Source organism: Desmodus rotundus, chromosome 12 (assembly GCF_022682495.2).
Source record: "Desmodus rotundus isolate HL8 chromosome 12, HLdesRot8A.1, whole genome shotgun sequence".
Taxonomy (NCBI): Eukaryota; Metazoa; Chordata; class Mammalia; order Chiroptera; family Phyllostomidae; genus Desmodus; species Desmodus rotundus.
In genome coordinates this window covers 92160960-92183602 of record NC_071398.1, presented here as the reverse complement: position 1 = coordinate 92183602, position 22643 = coordinate 92160960, and the positions used below count along the sequence as shown (strand labels likewise).

Genomic DNA, 22643 nt, shown 5'->3' with positions numbered 1-22643 from the left:
ACCAAAGGGTTACCAGTTCAATTCCCAGTCAGGGCACATGCCTGGGTTGCAAATTTGAGACCCCGTCGGGGTAGGCAACTGCAGGAGGCGACTGATCAATGTTCCTCTCTCACATCGATGTTGTTCTCTCTCATTCCTTTCCCTTCTGTCTAAAATCAATTTTTTAAAATAGGTCCTTGGGTGAGGATAAAAAAAATAAAACACATTTTATTTTTACTTATAACAGTGTAGAATTAAAGAATCATAGATCCAGAAAGAATTTTAAAATGATTTGGGGTATTAGAGTTTTGTTTTGTTTAATATCTTTCAGAACCAAATAATTTTAGAACTAGAAGTATCATTTAAAATTTAGAATCTTTTTTTAAAAATACATTTTATCAATTATGATATTACTGTTGTCCCATTTTTTTCTCCCCTTTATTCGCCTCCGCCCTGCAATCCCCCTCCCACCAGCATTCCCCCCCCTCTTAGTTTATGTCCATGGGTCGTACATATCAGTTCTTCGGCTTCTCCATTTCCTATACTATTATTCTTAACCTCCCCCTGTCTATTTTATACCTACCATTTGTGCTTCTTATTCCCTGTACCTTTTCCCCCGTTCTCCCCCTCTCCCTCCCCAGTGACACCCCTCCATGATCTCCATTTCTGTGATTCTGTTCCTGTTCTAGTTGTTGGCTTAGTTTGTTTTTGTTTATTTTTATTTTAATTTGTTTTAGGCTTAGTTGTTGATAGTTGTGAGTTTATTATTTTATTTTGCTCTTTGAAATTATAGCATGGTTTTACAATCTGTTGGAATAATCTAAAATTATATTAACTCTGGAGGGGAAAAAAAGGTTCTCATTTATGCTACATGGTCTAGCATTTTGTTGTATTTAAAAATGTATGAGGAGGTACTTGAATGGAGAAAGAAAGAATTATAGAATGATGGAACTTGAAGCACTCTTAGGGAAGTCGTCTAGTATAGTCTTTTAGTTTTACAGGAAGAAATTGATGCCCACAGGGATTAAGTAACTTTTCCCAAGCCACACACATGGCGTAATGGCAGAGCTAGAACTAGAACCCTGCTCTCTGGACTTCAGGCAGCCAAAGTGAAAGTTGAGCTAAGTTGGCCTATCTGCTTTCAGCATCAGGTTTTTCAAAAAAAAACTGCATTGGCCCTGGCCAGGTGGCTCAGTTGGTAGAGTGTGGTCCATCTTACATCAGAAGGTCGCTAGTTTGATCACCGGTCAGGGCACACACATTGAGGTTTGTCTCTCCCTTTTCTCCTCTGTCTAAACTCAGTAAAAAATATATATGTCCTCTGGTGAGGATTTTAAAAAAACTACATGGATGACTTAAAGTTAGTAGAAACTGACCCTTAAACTGGAAGAGTGCCCATTGGCTGATTGCTGGAGTTGAGTAGCTACATTGCTCAACTTTAGAGTGTGAAAGTGTGACTTTAAAAATGAATCAATCAGTTGCTCATGAATTTCTTTTTTTAAGTGTTCTTTATAATTTTTTTAAAAAAATTTTGTTTATTTATTAGAGGGGAAGGGAAGGAGAAAGAGAGGGAGAGAAACACCGATGTACTAGAGAGATATATTGATTGGTTGCCTCTCTCACATTCCCAACTGGGGGCTTGGCCAGCAACCCAGGTTTGTGCCCTGGCCGGGAATTGAACCTGCGACCTTTCCATTCAAAGGCCGACACTTAGTCCACTGAGCCACACCAACCAGGGAACTCATGAATTTCTTAAGATTAAACATTATAGGAATATAATCTCCATATTATATTAAATCTATTATACCTCTAATCCTAGCCCACTATTCTGTTACCATCAGAGGCCTTGCTGGGGTGATGCCTTAACACCAACTATAAAGTGGATTAGTAGCATTTTCTATTAGTAGTAGACATTTATGTCTCTGTGATAGACAAATTTCGTTTATTTCTTGTGCAACATCTTGGAGTTAACTCTAGTGTGAAGTACTTCTTTTATCTCTATTTTATTCAGCTTTTAAAGAATACTCTTCATTTCTAGAATATACATGTATTAAATAAGGAACATTGCTCTGGGAAGAAGTTCTGACTTCAAGTTAAACTTATACTGTTTCTTAAAATATTTTCTCTTCTTTTTCTATTGGCCATTTCTTTTTGTTGTTTATTTCTAACCTAGAACTTTTGAATATGCTTAATCTTTGCATGTAAAAAAAAATCAGTATTTGTTTTAATAGAAAAAAATTATCCTTTATTGAGATGGACAAAAAGTTAAATTGTATCTTTTTACAGTTTATTTCATGTTTCAATATTCTACTTTTTATACTAGGTCATGCATGCATTTAGCAGTTATACACTTAAGAGGGTGGGTGAAATTTGAATGTTATGAATAGATTTTTTGGACCTTTTGCCAAGTACATGTGTTTTTGCATAATATTTTGATACTTGGCATCAAAATAAGTTCATTATACAGTCATAAAGAATGGCAAGGAAGACTGCAGTGTCTTACTGAAATTTGGCAAAATTGTTTTTCCTTGAACTTTGGTGCAGAAAATCAAGGCAATCCAGATACGTGTGTGTGTGTGTATGAGTAAATGAAGGCGAGTTAAAATATTAAGTAAAACATCAAGTTGTATAAAACAGACATTGATAGTCTGTTTTATAAAGATATACATGTAGGCAAGATTCTACATACTTTTTAAAATCCAAATGACTGGCTGGATTTATACCTAGATTTTCTCACTTCTGTGATGTACTGATACAATTCCTTGCCCTTCCAAGGCAATACCTGTTGCCTTGAGCTAAAAGCTACTGCTGTGTGCATGTGAACAGGAGCATGCTCTGTCAAAGAGAGTCAACCTTCCATGCTGTGACTAGGCTTATGTATGTTTTCATGTACATAATAACCTACTTACTATTTAAAATGAAGGGGAACTAGTGGGTTTTGCTACTTTTATAACATTAACATGTAATTTTCTTTTAATGTTATGATTGAGCTGTCCACAGCATGATTATTTTTAATGGCAGTATTTATTGGGACCAGCTTAGTTTATTCTTAATTCTTATCCTGATAATTTATAAGATGGGTATTGAATATCAATATTACTATTCAAGTATGCCCTTGTTAAATATAAATCACAATAACCTCAGCTAGGTCCTGTTAGTAGCAGTAAGCTTTATGGTGTAGAGGTGAACAATGTATTTTTAGTTTAAGTTGATTTTTAAAATTACATTATTTTCAAGTTGATGATGATGGTAAGGTTACTAAGTAAGGTAAATATAGTGCTTTTTAATTTAAATTCAAGACTTAAAATATATGACAAGGTACAGATAGAAATCATGGTAACATATGTATGTAGAATTGCTGATATATAGGTTCACATCCATAATTGTTGTAGTCTTCTGTTAAAGCTTATGGGGAAACATATTTAGCTCCACAAGGTACTTCTCATTACTCAATTCACAAACAAGTAAATTTACCTGGAAGTGTAAATTTACCTAAGAAGTATAGATGGTGGTAAAGCAACATGTAAGAAGAAAGGCACGTTTATTCAGAAATCATTGGTAAGATCTATAAAAGGTACATGTTTTATTCTGTATATGTCACAGAATATAACACTTGCTTTAACCAAGGAGCTTGTAATGTTCCTCAGGAAACATACTAAAAGTTCTTCACTCAGCTCTTATGCTTCCCCTTTCTCATTCTTTCTGCCTCTTGATCTCTTGGTTTTAAAATCTTCCTCCTTATTTTGTAGACACTGCTCTCCTGTTCACTACTTCTTCTCTGTCTTTACGTCTCATCACTGGGCCTCTCTCAGTGTCTGTTTCCCCAACCTCCATCCCAAATTCCAGCTGTATATCTACAACCAGTTGGTCAGGTAACTGCACCTTTTTCAGTGCACTCTTTGATAGAGCATGCTCTGTTCTTTTTGTTTGTTTTGTTTGCTTCTTTTTTCTTTTCTCTTTCTTTTTTTTCCCCTAAGAGCCTAGAGCCCTCTTGTCAAATGTCCCATAGAAACCTTTTTGTTTCTACATTAATTTGACATGCTGACTGTGGAGTGTGACGGTTTTTGTGCTTTATATCAAATGTTTGTTGGATGCCTGGGTGCATTTTTGTCGATTAGCTACCGCTACAGATCTCATACCAGTCATATGAGCAGTCCACCTTTTATGAAGCTGCCACATCTACATTTGAGAAAAGTTTAATAGTAGCTTTTCAACTACTCAAAAACTTTTCCTCAGTAATTTCTCCGTTTTGAAGCTAAGCTATATTGGGCTATTTAATTTCAAAGGTAGGGTTAAACTGAGAAATTTGAGGCATTTGGTGCATCCTTTTACTCCAGTAAAGTTACGTTTTTATGTATACGGCATCTGCCTGGTGCTCAGAGTTCTCTCCATGGAAAACAGATTAACACCTGACATTGTATCTCTTAGGTAATGGCTACCAAACTCACTACACCTGAAGCAAAACCAGATTGAGTTTGAAAATAAAAGTCAGAGTGGGACATGAACATGTTTTTTGTTTGCTTGCTTATTTGGGGGCTTTGGGGTTTGCTTTTTGTTGTTGGTTTGGTCTTTGTTGTTTTGAGTTTGTGTGTTTTCTAGCCTGAGCCCTCAGAAAAAATTCCTTTTATGTCTTCTCTTATGAAGAAGAATCACCTATGAAAAAAATATATATATTATCAGTCATGGTTGTGCAGACGTTCTGAAGATTTTTTCCCTGAATTTACCACTCTTTTTCCTTTGTTACTCTTAAAATTACAAGTAAAACATAAATTCTCTCGTTTTCTAAATAAGTTGACTCATCTAAGCTTCTACAATCTCAAACTTTTTTCAGATGAGTAGTGCGAATGTTCTTTTTTACACAGCTTGTTGATAAGGGAATGAGTGATAGCACTCGCAAAGTGATTTCTGCCTACAGATTTGCGCTCTCACTGTTCTTCGTGGTGTGACCATAGGTTTCTGACCAAGCGGGAGCAAAAACTAATGCAGCGGCGACAGCATGCAGAAGAGCTGCTAGAGTGGAAGCGACGTTTAGATGCAGAGGAAGCAGAAATTCGTCAAATGGAAAAACAAGCTTTGGCTGCCTGGGACACAGAATTAATAAAGCCTAAAACTCCTAAGAAAGAACTGGAGGAACAAAGAGCAGAACAGAAAGGTAATGTATACTAACTCTATTCAGATTACACCCCCCCCCACCACCACACACATACACACTGCGGCGGCCCCAGCGAAGGAATGAAAGTGGGAGCAAAGACAGAAGGATCTGAGGAGTCCGATATGACACGGGCTTTGGTCTTTCTGACTAAACCTTTTTTGTAACACGTTCAATAAACAGCTGAACTCTAAAAAAAAAAGTGGTTAGAATCGTCAATTTTATGTTATATGTATTTTACCACAAGTTAAAAAAGTAAATTTTAAACAAGTCGGGCAGAATAGTACAAGGTCTGGAAAGATACACATGAACACAGCAACCCTCCCTGACCACTCTTTTGCCTCGGAGGTGTGGAAAGTGGGCAGATGAGAGTGGGGGGATAAGTGTATGAACTGGTCGCTCTCACCTTTCCACACGGTTTGAAGGTGGGTTTCTTTTGTACTGCGTTCTTGTACTGCTTTTGTAATTAAAAAATGAGGGAAAAGGCAAAAAAAAAAAAAATGAAGATTTCCAAAATCAAGTCTTCCACAGACAGCAGATTGGAGAAGCTTCTGTGGTTTTCTCTCAGGACAGGTGACTTTCACTTTTATCTTTATACAATCTTTATATTGTTTGAACTTTTAAAGTGAATATATGTTACCACTATTGAACAAAAGATAAAGTATGTTGAGGCACATAAAGCTGAAATGTGGAGGATTCTTCTATTGCCAAACACCTAAAAATTAAATCATTTTCTGAACCATTTTAAATTTTATCCCGTCTGTCTAAGAATAGATAAATATCCTTGAGGATTTTTAGAATTCCTTCCTTCATTTAACCATCCTGATTATGCTACACATACATGGTATAAGAATATGCCTTTTTAAATTTTGAACTGAACTGCTTTTAAATATCAAGTCATTGGGCCCAAAATAATAAGTGAGGTTTAGAATTAAGTATACTAAATGTTAGCAGTATTGACCCAAAGTGGGATAGAACCGAATTTTTGTGGGACGTTACACCTGTAGAGACAAAGAGGGAAAGCAGTGTACATTCTTAAGATTAGACAAATACAATGTATACTTGTATAATCTCAAGAATTTCCTGTTTAGTGTCAAATATATTTGTTTTCTTAGATTGAGCAGAGGCCACAATGGACAGGAAATTCCAGAGGCAAGACAATGTTACAAATTCTGAAAATGCTAAATAGAGTTCATAGTGTGTCTCCACTGATGCAGAGCTGTAGTTTACTCATTTTTAGTGTTTTGTAGCATTTCATTATATAAATATACCACGGTTTATTCATTTTACTGTCAGTAGACATTTATGTTCCTTCTAGTTTTTGGCCATTATAACAGTTCTGCCAGTGACCATGGGCATTTCTCTTGCTGTTCATATGCAAGATTTCTTGAGAGTGGAGTTGCTAGATCATAGAGTGTTTTCATGCGTCCGAATTCTACTAAATTGTCTTCCAAAGTGGTTGGTTGGACTAGTATTCACCCCTAAAGGAGTATGTGACTGTAATTACTCTGCATCTTCACAAACACTTGGGGTGCCAGTAACTGTAACAGTTGGTTATATGTCACAGATGACCTCTCAGTTTGTGTCAGCCAAAATTCTTAATTAGACTAACAGATTTTATAGCAAGTGTGGTTCATTAAGGATGGGATTAAAAAGTTATATCTAAGTGCAGTTAGTGAAATTATGTTAAAAACAAATGTGAAGTGTAACAGTGGAACATTTCCCTTACCAGGGTTGTGTACTTTTTCTTGCTTCCACCCTCTCCTCCTAGAAATGACGAATGAGGCGGACTCGCCAGTACCTTCCTACTCTCGCCTGCACAGTGAGAGTTCCATCCCGGAGGAACTGGGCAGCCCTGCTGCTGACTATATGCCATGTGAGTCCACCGCCCAGGAGCAGCCAGGCAGTCCAGATCACAGTTTGCTGACTGAGGACATGGTTTTTTCACAGGAACTGGAATCTTCTACTTCTCCTAGTAAACATGTAAGTTTTTGTGTATTTGTATCTTAAAGCTTTAGGAAGAAACCTGTCTAAAAGGTATATTAGTAACAGTTACATCCTTCTATTAATGACAGTGTCAGCTATCACTCATATCTTTAACATACACATATAACATTTGAATAGAAATAAAGCTTTTCATTGACTCCTAAAGATTTATGTATGATCTTTAGCTTTAGCGACATTTATAAAATTACATGCTATTAAGTCTAAATATTGAGGGTATAGGAACTTCTAAAGTCTTTGATAAAGGTAATGTATGGGAACATAACAAGTTGCTTTAAAATCTGTGTTTTTTCATATAACAGAAATAATAAGAGCTTAAATCATACCAGTGTGCCTTTTCTACAATGTAGTTAATAACTGTTCTATAACTCATAATCAGAATGAAAGGAAGGTTTCATCTTTTTTCTTGTTTTAGATTTTATTTATTTATTTTTAGAGAGGGGAAAGGGAGGGAGAAAGAAAGGAAGAGAAACATCAATGTGTGGTTGCCTCTTGTGCACCCCCTACTGGCGACCTGGCCTACATCCCAGGCATGTGCCCTGACTAGGAATTGAACCAGTGACCCATTGGTTCACAGGCTGGTGCTCAATCCACTGACCACATCAACCAGTGCTCATCTTTTTAAGACAGATCTGAAATGGTTATTGATTCTAAATGAGAATAATGGTCACTTTTAGAATAAGAATATTTTCCATATTGTCCCTAATTCTATACTTCATAAATAAAACTTAGCTGGTAAAAATTTAAGCTACAATCTTAACTTTATTCTTTTTAACTTGATTTTATAAAGTACAAAAAGGACTTAACCTAACAATATCAGATATTAAACGAATACAAATATTGTTAAGGCCTGTCTGTGTTTCAAAACAGTTAATCCGCCTAAATTCAGAATGGAAAATCCTTTGTTAAAGTGTATTTTTGTGGATGTGAAGAGAGAATAGCATTTCCCTATTAGAAAATCAGAGTCACATGTGTTACAGCACCTGAAAAATTTGGAGGATAAATATCTTTTTTTTTAATCCAATGAAGAGCCCATTTCATGTTATGTTGCAAAATATTCCAATGCTTTGTGCACATACTTGAAAACAGTGCTTTTAGATTATATAAAGCTTCTGTTTAAATTATCGCGTTAGTGATTTCTTGGTTATTATCTGAAAATGGGCTTGTTGGATAGATAATTGTTGCATGATTCCTCCCTTTCAGGCATTTACAACCAAACGATGCCTTTTGACACAATCTTATTATTTTATTACTTTCTATAAATTGATTAGATTTTACCTACATCCTTACTGAGGTTTGGATAGCCATCATCATCTGATCAAATACCAAAATATAGATTTTTTTCCTCACAAAAATATATATTTCAAGGACATCAAAACCAGTGTACCTTAAAGTGGTTTTTATAATAAAAACTAATATCTTACTGAGTGCTTACTGACCAAGTGCCAGGTAGTATGTTAAATGTGGGTTACCCTCCCAGTGCTCTCTATAGATACTGCATCAAGCCCCACCGTGAAGCCGAGCAGGCTAGGAACCTTGCCCAAAGTCACAGGGACAGGAAGTGACGGTAGCTACGAATCAGGTCAGGCGTTCTCACTTCCACTTGCTGCAGGGTACAAATTATGTCCTTTGTAATAATCTCTTGTGGGCAGTCTTCTTATGCTCTATTTTCTTCCTTTCCTCCTTCCTTCCATAAAAATAGTACGTTTGGGATTTAAATTTTTTCAGCTTTTTTGCGATATAACTGACATCCAACAGTGTGTGAGTTTAAAGTGTACAGCACAGAATGACATGGTGCACATCTAGTGTGAAGTGATGGCCGTGCCGTTTGGTTAACATCCATCACCTCATACAGTTACAGAAATGTTTTCCTCCTGGTTGTAAGAACTTGGAGGAACTCCTGTCTTAGCAGCTTTCAAGTGCGCCGCACGGCAGTGTTAACTGCTGCCGTCCTGTGGCGCACTACAGCCGCAGTAGTGGCTTGTAACCGAGAGTCTGTGCTCTAGACCGCCTTCACCCAGTTCTCCCAAGGCCTGTCCTCTGCCTCTGGAAACCGTGAATCTGAGCTATGTTCTTCTGAGTTTGGATTTTTTTCGATTCCACGTATAAGCGAAATCACACAATATTTGTCTTTCTCTTTCTCTGACTTAATTTCACTTGGCATAGTGCCCTCAGGATCTGTCCATGTTGTCAAATGATACATCACATTTTCCTTTATTCATTTATCTGTTGGTGGAAAACTACCGTATGATCCAGCATTTCCACTTCTGGGTATATATCCAAGGGAAACAAAATTACTACATTGAAGAGATACCTGCACCCCCAACTTAGTATTTTTTTAATTAAAAAGAGGATAAATATCACTTATACAATAGCTACTTCTGGATTATTATAAATATCTTTTAAAGCATACGTCTTAAAACGTTTTTCTGTACCTTTAAAAAAATTGAAGTCTTATTTTTTTTGTAAAATTTGTAAACTTTTTAAAACTGTTTATGTCATAGTTATTTAAAATTTTTTGTAAATATTATCTTTAACTGGTTAATATCTCACGTTTAAATAAAGTTTACAACTATTCACAGAACAGTTCCCATTTGGTTTTCTCTTTGAACAGTCACCTCCCAAAAGCTGCGCATCTGTGGCAAAGCAAGAGTCTAGCAAAGGAAGTCATAGGGCTGGAGGACAATGTCACCTCCCTGTCAAGTCCCATCAGCCCTGCTACAGTTGGTCAGACGAGTCATTATCTATGACACAGTCAGGTAAGACTAATAGTGGAGAGTTTTTCACTTCGTACTGTATTTGAGTTTCTCTTAAGTTTTGTCTAACCGTATGCTGGAATGATGTTATCCTTTGTTGCATTTGCTAAGTCTTTTTTCTTGCCAAGAATAAATTGCGTAATTCTTTGCCTTTTACTGATAATTGTACCGCAAGTTACACTAAACATAACAAACTGTTACATTCTCTGGTGTTAATGGGCAGCTTTTATTCATCAGGCATTTGTAGAATTTTTCCTGTGAGTCAGACATGCTTCTGTGTTCCCATAGCAGTCTGCGCTTCCACCTGCTGCGTCAGACAGCACAGCAGTTGCAACCAGGCATTACCCAGCAGGTCTCCCTACCAGATGTAGACTTCTGGAAAGGAGGGTCTATGTTTTGTTAACAATTGTAGCGCCAGAACCTGGCAGGTACTTTGCATTGCACGTGGTAGAAATTTATTACATGTTTCTTGAAAGAATTAGTGATGACCACAAGGAGAGACGGGAGGTGGTAGGGCAGGGTGGCATACAGCTCAAAAGAGGAAAAGTAGGGAAGAGACTGCAAATAGCAGTGAGGAGCATTATCCGTTTTCCCATAACCTCTATCCTATTACAGATCTCCACAGTATATAGATTTTGAAAGAATGAGCAGCCAGCCTCTACTTTAAAAGACTTCAAGGAGTTCGTTGATCATGGAAAGTATATCTAGAGAGACAGTGTTCAGTTTGTGCCGGATTCTGAGGAAGATTAATACCATATTGAGTGTATGCCTTCTGAGCTCATTTTTAGTTTGCTTGAGTAAGCATTTAGTAAAGGAAAAGCAAAAAATACGTTTTTCGGTCTTTGATTCTATTCTATACCCGCTTTGTTTTCAATGTTTCAGACAGTAGTAAATCATGAAATTTCTCCCACACCCATATTTACAGATCTCCCTTTTTCTCTGAATAACTGAATAATATTTCAAAGAGTAGATATATCATAGTTTATTTGATCATTTCCCTAGTGATGGTCATTTAATAGTTTCACAATTTAATTGCTTATTATGTTGTAATAAACATTATATAATATGTTTATATATTCTTGTTCAATATCTCAGTAGGAATAAATTCTCAGAAATGGAATTAATGGGTCACCCCAGTTGAAGAATCAACCAATGAATGCATAAATAAGTGGAACAACAAAAATCAAAATTTCTCTTGCTCACTCTCCCTTCCTCCCTTTCTCTCTCTAAAATTGATTTTTATAAAAACCTTTAGTTTAAAAGAAAAGAAAAATGAATTTGGTTGTCAAAAATTGTTTTAAAAAAGAAAGCTATTAATATCGTTATATGTTTGCTTTCATGCACTCTGGTAAAGTTCTTGCCTATAGAGTAACACGTCAGTAGACGTACACTTGATCTTGGAAACACGGATTCTTATCTTGGTTTTATCACTTGCTGGTGACTTTCTTCACCTTTCCTTCCCGTATTGGATAATGTCTTCTATCTGTAGCAATGGAATATCTTAACCATTCTTGGATAAGTTTACACACCAAGATTAATGATAATATTTTAAGATACTGTTTCCTTGGTAAGAGTAGTTTTAGAAAAGTAGCTCGAGATTTCTGAATTATAGACGCTATGTATGTATTCACGATGACATCATTATATATAGTATTTACGGAAGTAATTTTAATATAGCAAGATTATATAATACCTTTCTCACTTAAGTGATAGTTTGTTTTCAAACAAATAAATATAGTCCACATGTGTCAAATAATCAGAAACTTAATTTTTAATTAAGTTATTCTGTCCATGAGGTTATTCTGTCTTGATGTGTTTCAATAAACTGAAGTGTCATTTACCTACCACCTCTGCTTTCCACCACCTCCCAAAAACCCTGTAGGAGAGAATGCCATAAAGACAACATATTCATCTAGAGAGTTGCTTGGGTAAAAAACAACAACCAATTTCCAGAGAGTCCCTTATATATTACTGATGATGAATACTACGCAGTAATACTAGATTTGGGCACATGTGTGATGTGTTCCCATGCACTCTCATAGACTTTTATGTCGTTTCTAATTACCCTTAATTTGTACACTTTGGTTTCTTCAGTATTTAAAAATAGAAACATTTCCCAAGGTCTTTCATCTAAAAACTCCAAGTTTCTCATTGACTGCTATTAAATCTTCACAACCATAGATGATAAAGCTATTTTTATTAGAAAAATCAGTGCTAGTATATGCAATTTTTAAAATACACTAATTAAAATCATTCTTTTATTGGCAAAGTTGTAACTAAGCCTGTGGGCATGTGGTGGTTTCCTATGAAGTTTTATCAAAGTAACATCTCAAGCTTTGGAAGCACATAAAGCTTACTTGCTAAAAGAATACACAGTTTAGAAGATCAAAGGTATGAGTTTATACTTGATTTTAGAAAGATTGTAATTTTGAGCTCAACCTGCAATCTTACCCACAATTATTGTACTAGAATTATCAGTTGAGTCACTATAAAACCTACCACTAAGAGTTCAGAACCTTTGAACTCTGAAACCAGTTGATTATTGTTTCCAGACATTGAAAAAAAGCATGAGGGAGATATTCTGTAGCTCTCCCCTCACCACTGCCTTTTTTAGCTTTAAATTAAAAAATATATTACCTAAAATATTGCCACATAAATATGTTTGTTTTATGTGAATATTAATACTGCCACCATTTATTGAGCTTTTATGGTAGTCCAGGTACTGCACTGCATGCTTTCATATACCTTAATCACCACACCAGTTCTAGAAATCGCTAAGGGTCAAACACCTTGCCAATCAATTAGCAGCAGATACAAAGTTAAAATATTACTTCATTTTATGAGTGTTCATCAGCAAGTAGTGAGCTTTGCCCAAGCTAAGGGCTCAGTATGATGCCCCTACTGGTAAAAAATGGGTATAACTTCCCTAGTACACCTTACATCAATGACATAGAAATAACAGAACTTAGATTTCATTATTTCTAATCCAGATATTTGGGTCACATAACAACAAAAAAAAAAGAATAATCTTTTTAAATTTAAATATATACATAACTAGTTATACATTTCAATCTGAAGTATCTGAATAAAAACTCCGGTTATAAATTTATCATGTAAGTTGTTGTATATCTGCATCTTCAGATTTGTATACAATATTATTTCTAGTATAAAACTGTTAAATGTCTCACTCAACATTAGTGTTTGGAAATGACACCGTTGTGATTCAAGGAGGACATGTGAGGAACAGTCATTTTTATTGTATATCATTTCCATATGTAGTGAAATAAGCAATGTCTTTAAATGATACCTGTTTTCATACATGTATGACAATAATCATAATGAAATGTCTTTTTCATATTTTCGCGGTGACTGGACAACTACTTCATGTGTTTGCATGGATGTATATGAACTTTAGGGAAGAAAATAAGATTTAATTAGCTTCATTTCGGTTATTTTAAATATTTTAAGAGCTTCCAAAGAAAGGTTACAGCAGAGTATATTTCTTTGTAATTTCTCTTTCCCTTTTTGTGGTATTAAGACATCAGCTGATGACTCATCAGTGGCAAAATTCCAGTTTGATTTTAATAACTATTAAATTATATATTAATAACTAAGGGGAATGACAGTTAAATATGACTAACTTGTCATCAGGAAATAATTCCTTACAGAGTGTCCAAATTTCACTACCCTAAAAGTTTTTCAACTTCCAGTTGCTTATCTTTACAAGACATGGTACCTTGAGGTTTATTTACAATTCTAAATACTACTATTAGGAAGTGACAATGAATAGGAGGACCACCCCCACCAAAAAAAAGAGAGATTAGGGGTAAGGAGGAATGCACATCACTAACACATTTTTTTCAGAAGCTCAAGTTCATTTTTAAATGTTAGGTTGACTTTACTTTTCTTAAGTTATTTTTCAATACTATTTTGTATTAGTTTCTAGACTGACTTTATTTAAATGGAATATTACATTTGGTGCTTTTTATTCATGCTTACTAAGCTTTATTTTTAAGTTAAAATTAAATAAAGGATTTTGTATCTCTTTCAGAAACCACATCTGACCAGAGTGACATCGAAGGTAGGATCAGAGCCCTGAAGGATGAGCTGCGGAAGAGAAAGTCGGTTGTAGACCAGTTGAAGAAGGAACAGAAAAAAAGGCAGAAGGAGAGACTGAAAGCCCAAGAAGCCAGCCTGATCAAACAGTTAGAGGTTAGACCTGGGAGGGAAGGCCTTCAAAGTGAAGATCAATACAGATGTGAAGCCTCAAATGTTCTTAATATTGTTAATAAAGTAATGAATTAGGATTTTTCAATATGAGCTTGGTGCCACATTTTATCCTAACTCTTGGGGGGGAAAACCAAAACTGATCTAAACAAACTCTTGCTAACAAGACTAAATTAAATATTAAATATTAAATGGTAAATATTATAATATTAAGTATTAAAGTAAATACTAAAATGAATTAAAGTAGTAAAGTAAGGATATTTTCTGAATAAGAAAGACTACACCCATGAAAGATTGATATCCATGCTCTTAAGAAAAGAACCATTAGACAAGTAATTTAGCTATTGAAATTATTACTGCCTTTTTAAAAAAAAATTTTTTTCATTGTTGGAAAAATGATGTTTCATGCCACACAACTTACTAGTATATCTCTTTGTACTATTTGGGTGGCTCCTCAATAGTTGTACACTTGACTTTTCTCCCAAGATCTAGCAGCCTTCTCTGATTCTATAGGCTAGAACCTTCGTTTTGATAGCTTCCTCATTCTCTTTTCTCCAGTTTACTCAGTCACAAGGTATCATTGATTCCTTTTTATAATGCTTCTTGCTTGTCCCTTTTCATTCCTACCTACTGCCATCAAACTATTTGGGACTCATATGACCTCTTGCCTCTTACTGGCTGCTTAGCCTCTTAAATGTCCCTGCTTCTGGTTGCTCCCCTGTGGCCTGCGTACATTCTGCCAGCCTAGTGTTTGTTATAGAATTGATTGGAGCTCCCTGCTCATCACAAGAGTCCCTTCCCATGGCATCAGCAGAGAAGGTCATTCAGCTTCTTCCCAGACGCTTCCAGTAAGAGGAATTTCGAGTTTTCAAGGCAGCTGGTGTCTTTGTTGGACTCTAGGTGCTCCAAGTATTAGAAAGCTGTTATGTGTAGCCAGAATTTCTGTTCTTTTAATTGTCCTTGTTGTGATAACAACAAACCTGTGTTCCTCCTGCACTTATCAATTCAATCATCAAATATTCAAGTGCCTATTTATGTGCCCAGTAGTCAGCTAATTACCGTATACAGATTTTTCATCCTATTCTCACAGTAGCAAGGTGTGGATATTACTGTCCCTGTTTTACAGATAAGGAGACTGAGTTTCAGTGAAATTGAGGATATCCAGGGGCACATAACTCAAATGTGGTAAAGCTAGGGTTTTAATCTAGCCCTAATCCCAAATCCTGTGCCCTTACTGTTATTACTGTTATACTACACTATCTTCCATCTGGAAAATAGGCCCTGCTAACAGATCCGCAGAAAATAGACATTTACACAGCTACACAACGCGATTGGGAACCATACTGGGAAGTTCATGTTGGAGACTAGTGGGGAACAGACTTTAAAAATAAAGAATCATGTTTAGGACCTTAGAAAACAGACTGATGAGTTTGGACTTCCTCCTGTAGGTCAGCAGTCTTCAGCCTAACTACACACTGGAATTCACGGAGGAGCTTTTTGAAAAGTACAAATTTCCAGGCCCACTCCCAGAGATTTTTATTGGTTAGTGTGGGGTGGGGCCCAGGATTTAAATCACTACTATAAGTTGCGAACCACCAAAAGCTACGTGGAAACTAGTAGATTGAATAGCGTTGCTCAAAAATGTTCATCAATGACATGTTAGCCAGAAAGAGCTCTAGAGAAGTGCCACAAAAGTCTATTGTAGTCAGCCTTTTATAAATGGTTTCAATAAAGACAAAAGGAAGTTCTGTGTTTAGAAACACTTTTCGATTTTATTTGAACACAGATTTAGTAAATCAACTACACTTGTACACGTATCACTTTCAGGTCTGAGACATCACAGTCCTCATACATACCTAGCGAGTTAGATCATCTAGCTGTAGTAGATGTTTAATACCAGAAGTTACTTTATTAAAACATTAAGAATTCAGAGTAATGTGGATGGTGGGAGTCATAAAAGTGCGGACTTCAGCCCAGGTTTTAGGGATCTTTAGCAATAGACAGGCATCCATCTGCTCATTGATTCATTCCGTAGTGTTTATTGACAGCCTGCTTTGAGCCAGACACACTAAACATACAGTGTTGAACGAAATACTTATAGTCTCAAATAGTGAGAAATGTGAAAGTAGGGAATTTAGCCCAGAAAACTGGGGACAGATTTAATAGATGGAGAGCTTCCCTTAGATTTCATACAAATAAGAATTATACATTAGTGAAATTTTGTTTATAGAATGGCTAATGACTAGGAAACATCTTCTGCAATTATGAACTACCACACTTCCAACGACACCCTTCCCTCCCTTCCGAATTTGTATTCCTAAGTGCTTATCCCCTTAAGAAGCTAACTTCCATCGAAATTCAGCATAACGGCAACATGAAAGTAATAGGCCACCCTTTAAAGAATAATTACATCACCAGCTAAAGAAGATGTTTAATGTGGCAGTGCCTAAGTAATTGCTTCATAAGTATTAAGATTCTCCAGATTGAGACTTTATCATTTTCTAATTGATATTAGGATAACAATTCTGTGTTTTGCTTATATAGAGAGTATTTCAAGAAGGTTGTACAAGTAACTGTTGATAGCTCTCAGGAATGATACTCATGCTGCGAGAGATTTTTACATTACGTCTTCTTTACTGTTTGAATATTTTATAGAATACACTATTTTGTAAGTTAAAATAGTTTTAAAAATTCTGTATAGTGATTCCTCTGATTTTTCTAAACTTAGTCATATGATGAATTCATTAAGAAAACTGAAGCCGAGCTTAGCCGAGATTTGGAAACATCACCAACAGCCAAGCCTCAGATTAAAATGCTCTCCTCAGCTTCTGAAAAACCCAAGATCAAGCCCCTTCCACTACACAGGTAGAAACTTTTGGTAACTTATTTATATTCTGCTTTGTTTGAGAAAAGTGTAAAGAAAGATTTTTAGTAGAAGCTATCTAAAGTAACTGAAATTGTAATAGTAAAAATTATTTGTTTATATTTTTAGTTTTACAAAAGTAAAATTCTTACATGATATAATTACAAATCAAGTTTAAAATAAGGTACAGATTTTAAAATATATTTTTAATACTGAAACCTGATGGGTGCAATGAAAATAGTATTCTCTAGTATTGCCAGTCATAGCATTGTAAGTTTGTATAGACCTTTTGAAAAAACAATTTGTAACTTTTGACTCAATAATTCCATTTCTGGAAATCCAACTTGAGAAAATAAGGGTACCAGAAATCTCTGTTTGCAAGAACAGGTTTATCATAATATCCTTTATATTAATAAAACATTGGAAGCAGTCTTTATGTCCAAAAATGAGTAAATAGCCCAGTAAATTATGGTCCTTTCCAGGATAGAATACTGCAACCAGTAAATGCAAATACAGAGGCACTAAGTAGCAACATAATATATAATTTGGTATATTAAAGAAGTTGTAATATTTGGGCTAAATTTAGAACAATGAGTAGGGGTTAGGCAGGTCAGTTGGACTGAGAAATAGGTGGACATTTAAGAGAAAAGGGTATTCATGAATGACCAAAAGCATATCATAGAAGCTGAACATAATAGGGTTTTGTGAGAGTTAGGAGAAGAAACTAGAAAAATAAAAACCAAATTGTGAAAACTTAATACTCATTTTTAGTAAGTTTCTATTTTAGTTTTTAGATGTAAAGCCTTCTAAGGTTTTAAAGAAATATTTTGGAATTTTTTTTGTTTGTTATAGAAGTAAAACAGGCTCATTACAGTTAATTTAGCATTACCTGAGTTTGAATCTTGGCTCTAGTACCATACAGCTAGCTATTCCACTTCAGTCAAGTTATTTAACCTCTCGGTGCTTCAGTTTTTAATAGAGATTTATATTCCTATGATAACCCCTGACTAATGAACTTGTTACGAGGGTTATAAGATGTACGTTAGAACAGAGCCAAACATAATTAGCACTATGTATAGTTACTATTATTATTACTAGAATACTCAGGAAAGCAGTAAAAAAAAAGTTGACATTATGTCATACAAAGTATCACCAAAACTTAATGTCAGCAACTAGATTTATTTCTTTCTAGGATTTTTTTGCTGAGATTTTGTGTGTGTTTTTGTTACATATATAGTTTTTCATTATAAACTGTAAACTTTGTTTTAATTTTTACATAATATACTATTGAATGGTTTTTCGAATTTTATTAACCAAGCTGCTGAGGGATTTTAAGTAGAGAATGATGTAATCATTTGTGTGTAGAGAGATCTTTCCAACTGTAATATGAAGGAAAGAAAAACAATAAGCCTAGAAGTGGGGAGACAGTAGTCTAAGCCATGCCTCAAATAATTAGCAGTAATAAGAATAGAGAATAGGAAAGAGATGTTAGGAAGACTTAAGAAGTAGGCTTGGCTAATTAAAAGGCTGGACAGGGAAGCAGGGGAAATCAAAGATGATTCCCAGGTTTCTCTTCAGCAGTTGATTGGACCAAGGTTTCCTTAATTAACCTCAAAGCTATACGGTGATCTTCAGGTGTCCTTTGTGGGAAGGTCATGGTTTTGGTTTTAAAATGTTAATTTCAAGGTGCCTGTAGTTTATGTAAGTGGAATTACCCAGGACAGATGCCAGGGTTAGATGTATGGGCATGCGCAGCATGTAAATGGTGGCTGAGGCCATAATTATAGCAGTATCACCCAAAGAAGGCCTACATTCAGAGGGAATAAAAGGAAGCCAAGTACTAAATATGATAAAATAGCGACATTTAGGAGCACTATGAAAGGCAGGAGTGGAAGCCAAATGAGAGAAGTAGCATGAGGTGGAGGAATGAAGAATTGAAGAGAGGGTTTTTTGTGGGGGGGGGGCTTGAGGCATCCTCATAAGCTGAGGGGGGAAATCTCCAGAATGAAAGACTCAGACTGTAGGAAAGAGGATTGGTAACTGAGGCTGTGGAAATGTGTTAGATTTGGGGCAGAATGAGGTTCGAACAATTAGCTTTGAACAAGTGTCAAGAGACACACCTTTTTCTTCCCTGCGGACAGGAGGAAAGGCAGTTGGAATGGCTGTGAATTATGGATAATTTTGTAGGAATAATTTTGTATCTAAATTATAGATAATTTAAAAGTTGAAGGCAAGAAAGTTCATGCTGATGGTCTCTGTTTTCCTCATTAAAAGAGGCAAGATCATGTAGTAAGAGTAGTGAGGGTCAGAAATAGGCTTGATGAAAGTACCAAAGGCCAGAATAACTTCCGTGTAGAAGAAGAAAGAAGTGTTTTTTTTAAGAATTGACCCCTTTTTGTTATTAGTTATTGTAGTATCGGCCATACATTTATTTCTCTTCATTAATTTCTACTTCAGATCTGAAACAGCAAAGAATTGGAAATCACTAACAGACTCAGAACGTTCCAGAGGATCCCTGGAGTCTATTGCCGAACATGTTGGTATGTAACTAGAAAAAATAACGATGCCGTATCTGCACAGACTGAGGATTCATGCTAATGCCTACGCAATTCCCCCCTTCGGCTTTTTGGTTAAAAATGGATTTCTTAAAGATAATAGGTTATTTAATATTTTGAGTTACTTTTATACTTTAAAGTGATTTACTGATTATGGATGTTTTGTGAATCACTCTTTATTATCTAAAATTTATGATTAAAAACTGAGGCATAAAGGCATTAACCTAAAATGCCTGAGTATGTCAGCAGCATCTCTAAATTCTTCCTTAATCAGCTTTTGTTTCTGATGATGTATATTTTTAGCCTATACTATTTCTCAGGGTAAAAGGTTTTATATATATATATTTCAATTTAACCTAAAGAAGAATAATTGAAAATAAAGTATAAGGTTTTATATATATATTTTTCAATTTAATCTAATGAAGAATTATTGAAAATAAAGTGTAAGTGAGGAAATAAAGCAAAACTGAGACATGAAAAGCCTACCTAACAATAATGGTGAAATAGCAATTTGAATTCAAAACATTTAAATCTTGGTTTGTTAGCACATCAAATCTTATTTCTCTTTGCAATATTAGTTCTTAAAGTGCTATACTTGCAGAAATAGTCGTTCTTTTTTCTTTTCATATTTTACATTGAAGAGCTTAGTTAAAATGCCCAGGAAAATTCATTCTTTTAGAAGTACATATGGAATTATATTTGTCCTTCCTTTATTGCTTTCCTGTTTGAAGAATGTATGTAATATTTGTCACACGATTCTTGTTTTACATTATTTGAGAATGACCGTGCAAATCAATGACTGCATAAAGTTAGATTACTTTTTCTTCACTTTTTAAATTAGAATATCACTTAAGAAATTATTCTAATTTTAAATTTTCAGTCATTTTAAATGTTTGCTTATTGTTGGTACAGTATATTCTCCTAAAGGGAAAACTTACCTAATATAGTAACCAAAACAAGTAATATTTATGGACCAAAGTGTTTCCTCACTAAATTTGGTTTTTATTAAGTTTTGGTTCCAGAAATTGAGAGATTGAAATTAAGCAATTTTTATGTGACTTTTTTTTTCCTTTAAGATGCTGCATTGGCAGGTTCTGAGAGATCAGTATCAGAAAAGTCTTTATCTGCATATACAAAGAGAGCGATTGAATTGGACAGTCGAACAGAAGAGCATTTTCAGTCTTCATCTCCAATGCTTAGATCATCAAGGAAAACCAGAGCAGAATCTGGAGATTCTCTAGAAAACGTACCTTCGTTACCTCTTCTCAAAGAATTAAATGCCCCTAATAGAATTCTGGATGCGTCAGGTGCCAAGGTTGTTGAGGAAGAACCTAGTCAAAGATCAGAAATGCAAGAAGTAAAATATACCAAGTTGGAGGAGAGTCCAGTTGACGAGGCTGGTTTTAAACAATCTGGGAAGTCTGATGTCTTACTGAAACTAGACCTGGAACAGGGCGATTCATCTGAAATCCTTTCAAGGAAAGATCTTCCTTTACATGCTACAAATAGTCAGAGAGACTTAATTAGATTAGCCATTGAAAACCTTAATAAAAAAGAGTTGAAAGAGAGACAATCAGACCAAGATATGGATCATGGTCAAAACATCCAAAGAGAAAAAGATACTCATCAACAAGAAAATGTAAAGGAAAGGGACTCGTCTTTGTCAGAACAGCTTTTTGCTCCTAAAGAGAGAACATACTCTGAAGATTTTGAAGTGTCTTCTTTCAAGAAAGACATTTCAGCTGAATTGTGCAAAGATGACTTTGAGGTATCATCTTTGCTGTCACTCAGGAAAGACTCAAAGTCTTGCAGAGATAAGTCACAGCCAACAAGAAGCTCTAACAGTAGAGCCACTAGCTTTGGGACTGATGATGAAATCAGTGAGTGCCTCAGTGAGAAAAGCCTTTCTATCCATAGCAATATCCACTCCGAAAGGCTGTTAGAACTCAAGTCCCCTACGGAGCTCATGAAAAGTAAGGAGCGCAGCGATGTAGAGCATGAACAAGGGGTCACTGAATCCTCCTCTTTGGCTTCAGTTGCTGTTGCAGATGAGTTACTTGATTTCCGCATTGGTGATAGGGTATTGATCGGCAACGTTCAGCCTGGAACTCTTCGATTCAAAGGCATGACTAGTTTTGCTAAAGGATTTTGGGCTGGAGTGGAGTTGGATAAACCTGAAGGCAATAACAATGGAACCTATGATGGCATTGTATACTTTGTGTGCAAAGAGAAGCATGGCATTTTTGCTCCTCCTCAAAAAATATCCCACATTCCAGAAAACTTTGAAGACTATGTAGACATAAATGAAGATGAAGACTGTTACTTAGATGAACAATATCACTACAATAACCAAGAACAAAAAGATACAGAGGGTCCCACATTTGATAGAGAAAAGGATGCAATTGATTGTTTGTATGAGAAATCTTTACCTAGTATGCACCATGTAGAAGCCTCAGTTGATAGAAGCCTTAAAATAGAAACAGACAATGTACAGGACATTTCTGGGGTACTTGAAGCCCAAGTTCACCAGCAATCTTCAGTGGATTCACTGATTCCTTCAAAGGAAAACAAAGACCTTGTTTCTGGTGCCACAGAAGAGGTTTCCATTGCTGTAGAAGATGATACTTTAGACAATACCTTTTCCGAAGAATTAAAGAAGGCACAGCAGTTTACAGAAAAGGAGGAGAACCTGTATCCCGAAGTTTCAGAAAAGCTTTCTACCCCACTGCTGGACCTTTTAACAAGAGAAAAGGACCAGCTGGAGGCCCAGCTGAGGTCATCACTAAGTGAGGAAAAAAAGTCAAAGCAACAACTGGAAACAGTCAGCTTACTAACAGACAGTTTGTTGGATGTCTTTCTGGCGGACACAGTCACTCAGCTACAACAAATCAAAAAAGCCAGGAATGAGAAAATCCAGCTCAGCAATCAGGAACTCCTTGACGATGATCAAAAGAAAGTCCCAGCCCAAGGCCTGTCCCCACATCTCAAGGAGCAGTCACCAGGTGTTCCAGGTTGCTTCCTAAGGTCTGAATTGGATGACGAAAAAGAAGAGATTTCCTCACCAGATATGTGTCCCAGACCTGTAAGTGTTTTGCCTGGAAGAAATGTCA

General features: G+C 35.7%; 1 protein-coding gene across 1 annotated transcript in view; it reads left to right on the top strand.

Moving 5' to 3' along the window:
• The window catches only part of CEP350 (centrosomal protein 350), a 111350-nt gene that overhangs the window by 78120 nt on the left and 10587 nt on the right, over positions 1-22643 (top strand). Inside the window, exons 28-34 of the mRNA XM_053915551.1 lie at positions 4932-5131; positions 6900-7111; positions 9747-9891; positions 13940-14100; positions 16844-16980; positions 19436-19518; positions 20610-22615. Coding sequence (XP_053771526.1) covers positions 4932-5131; positions 6900-7111; positions 9747-9891; positions 13940-14100; positions 16844-16980; positions 19436-19518; positions 20610-22615 — 2944 coding nt within the window. The remainder of the gene's footprint in view (positions 1-4931; positions 5132-6899; positions 7112-9746; positions 9892-13939; positions 14101-16843; positions 16981-19435; positions 19519-20609; positions 22616-22643) is intronic.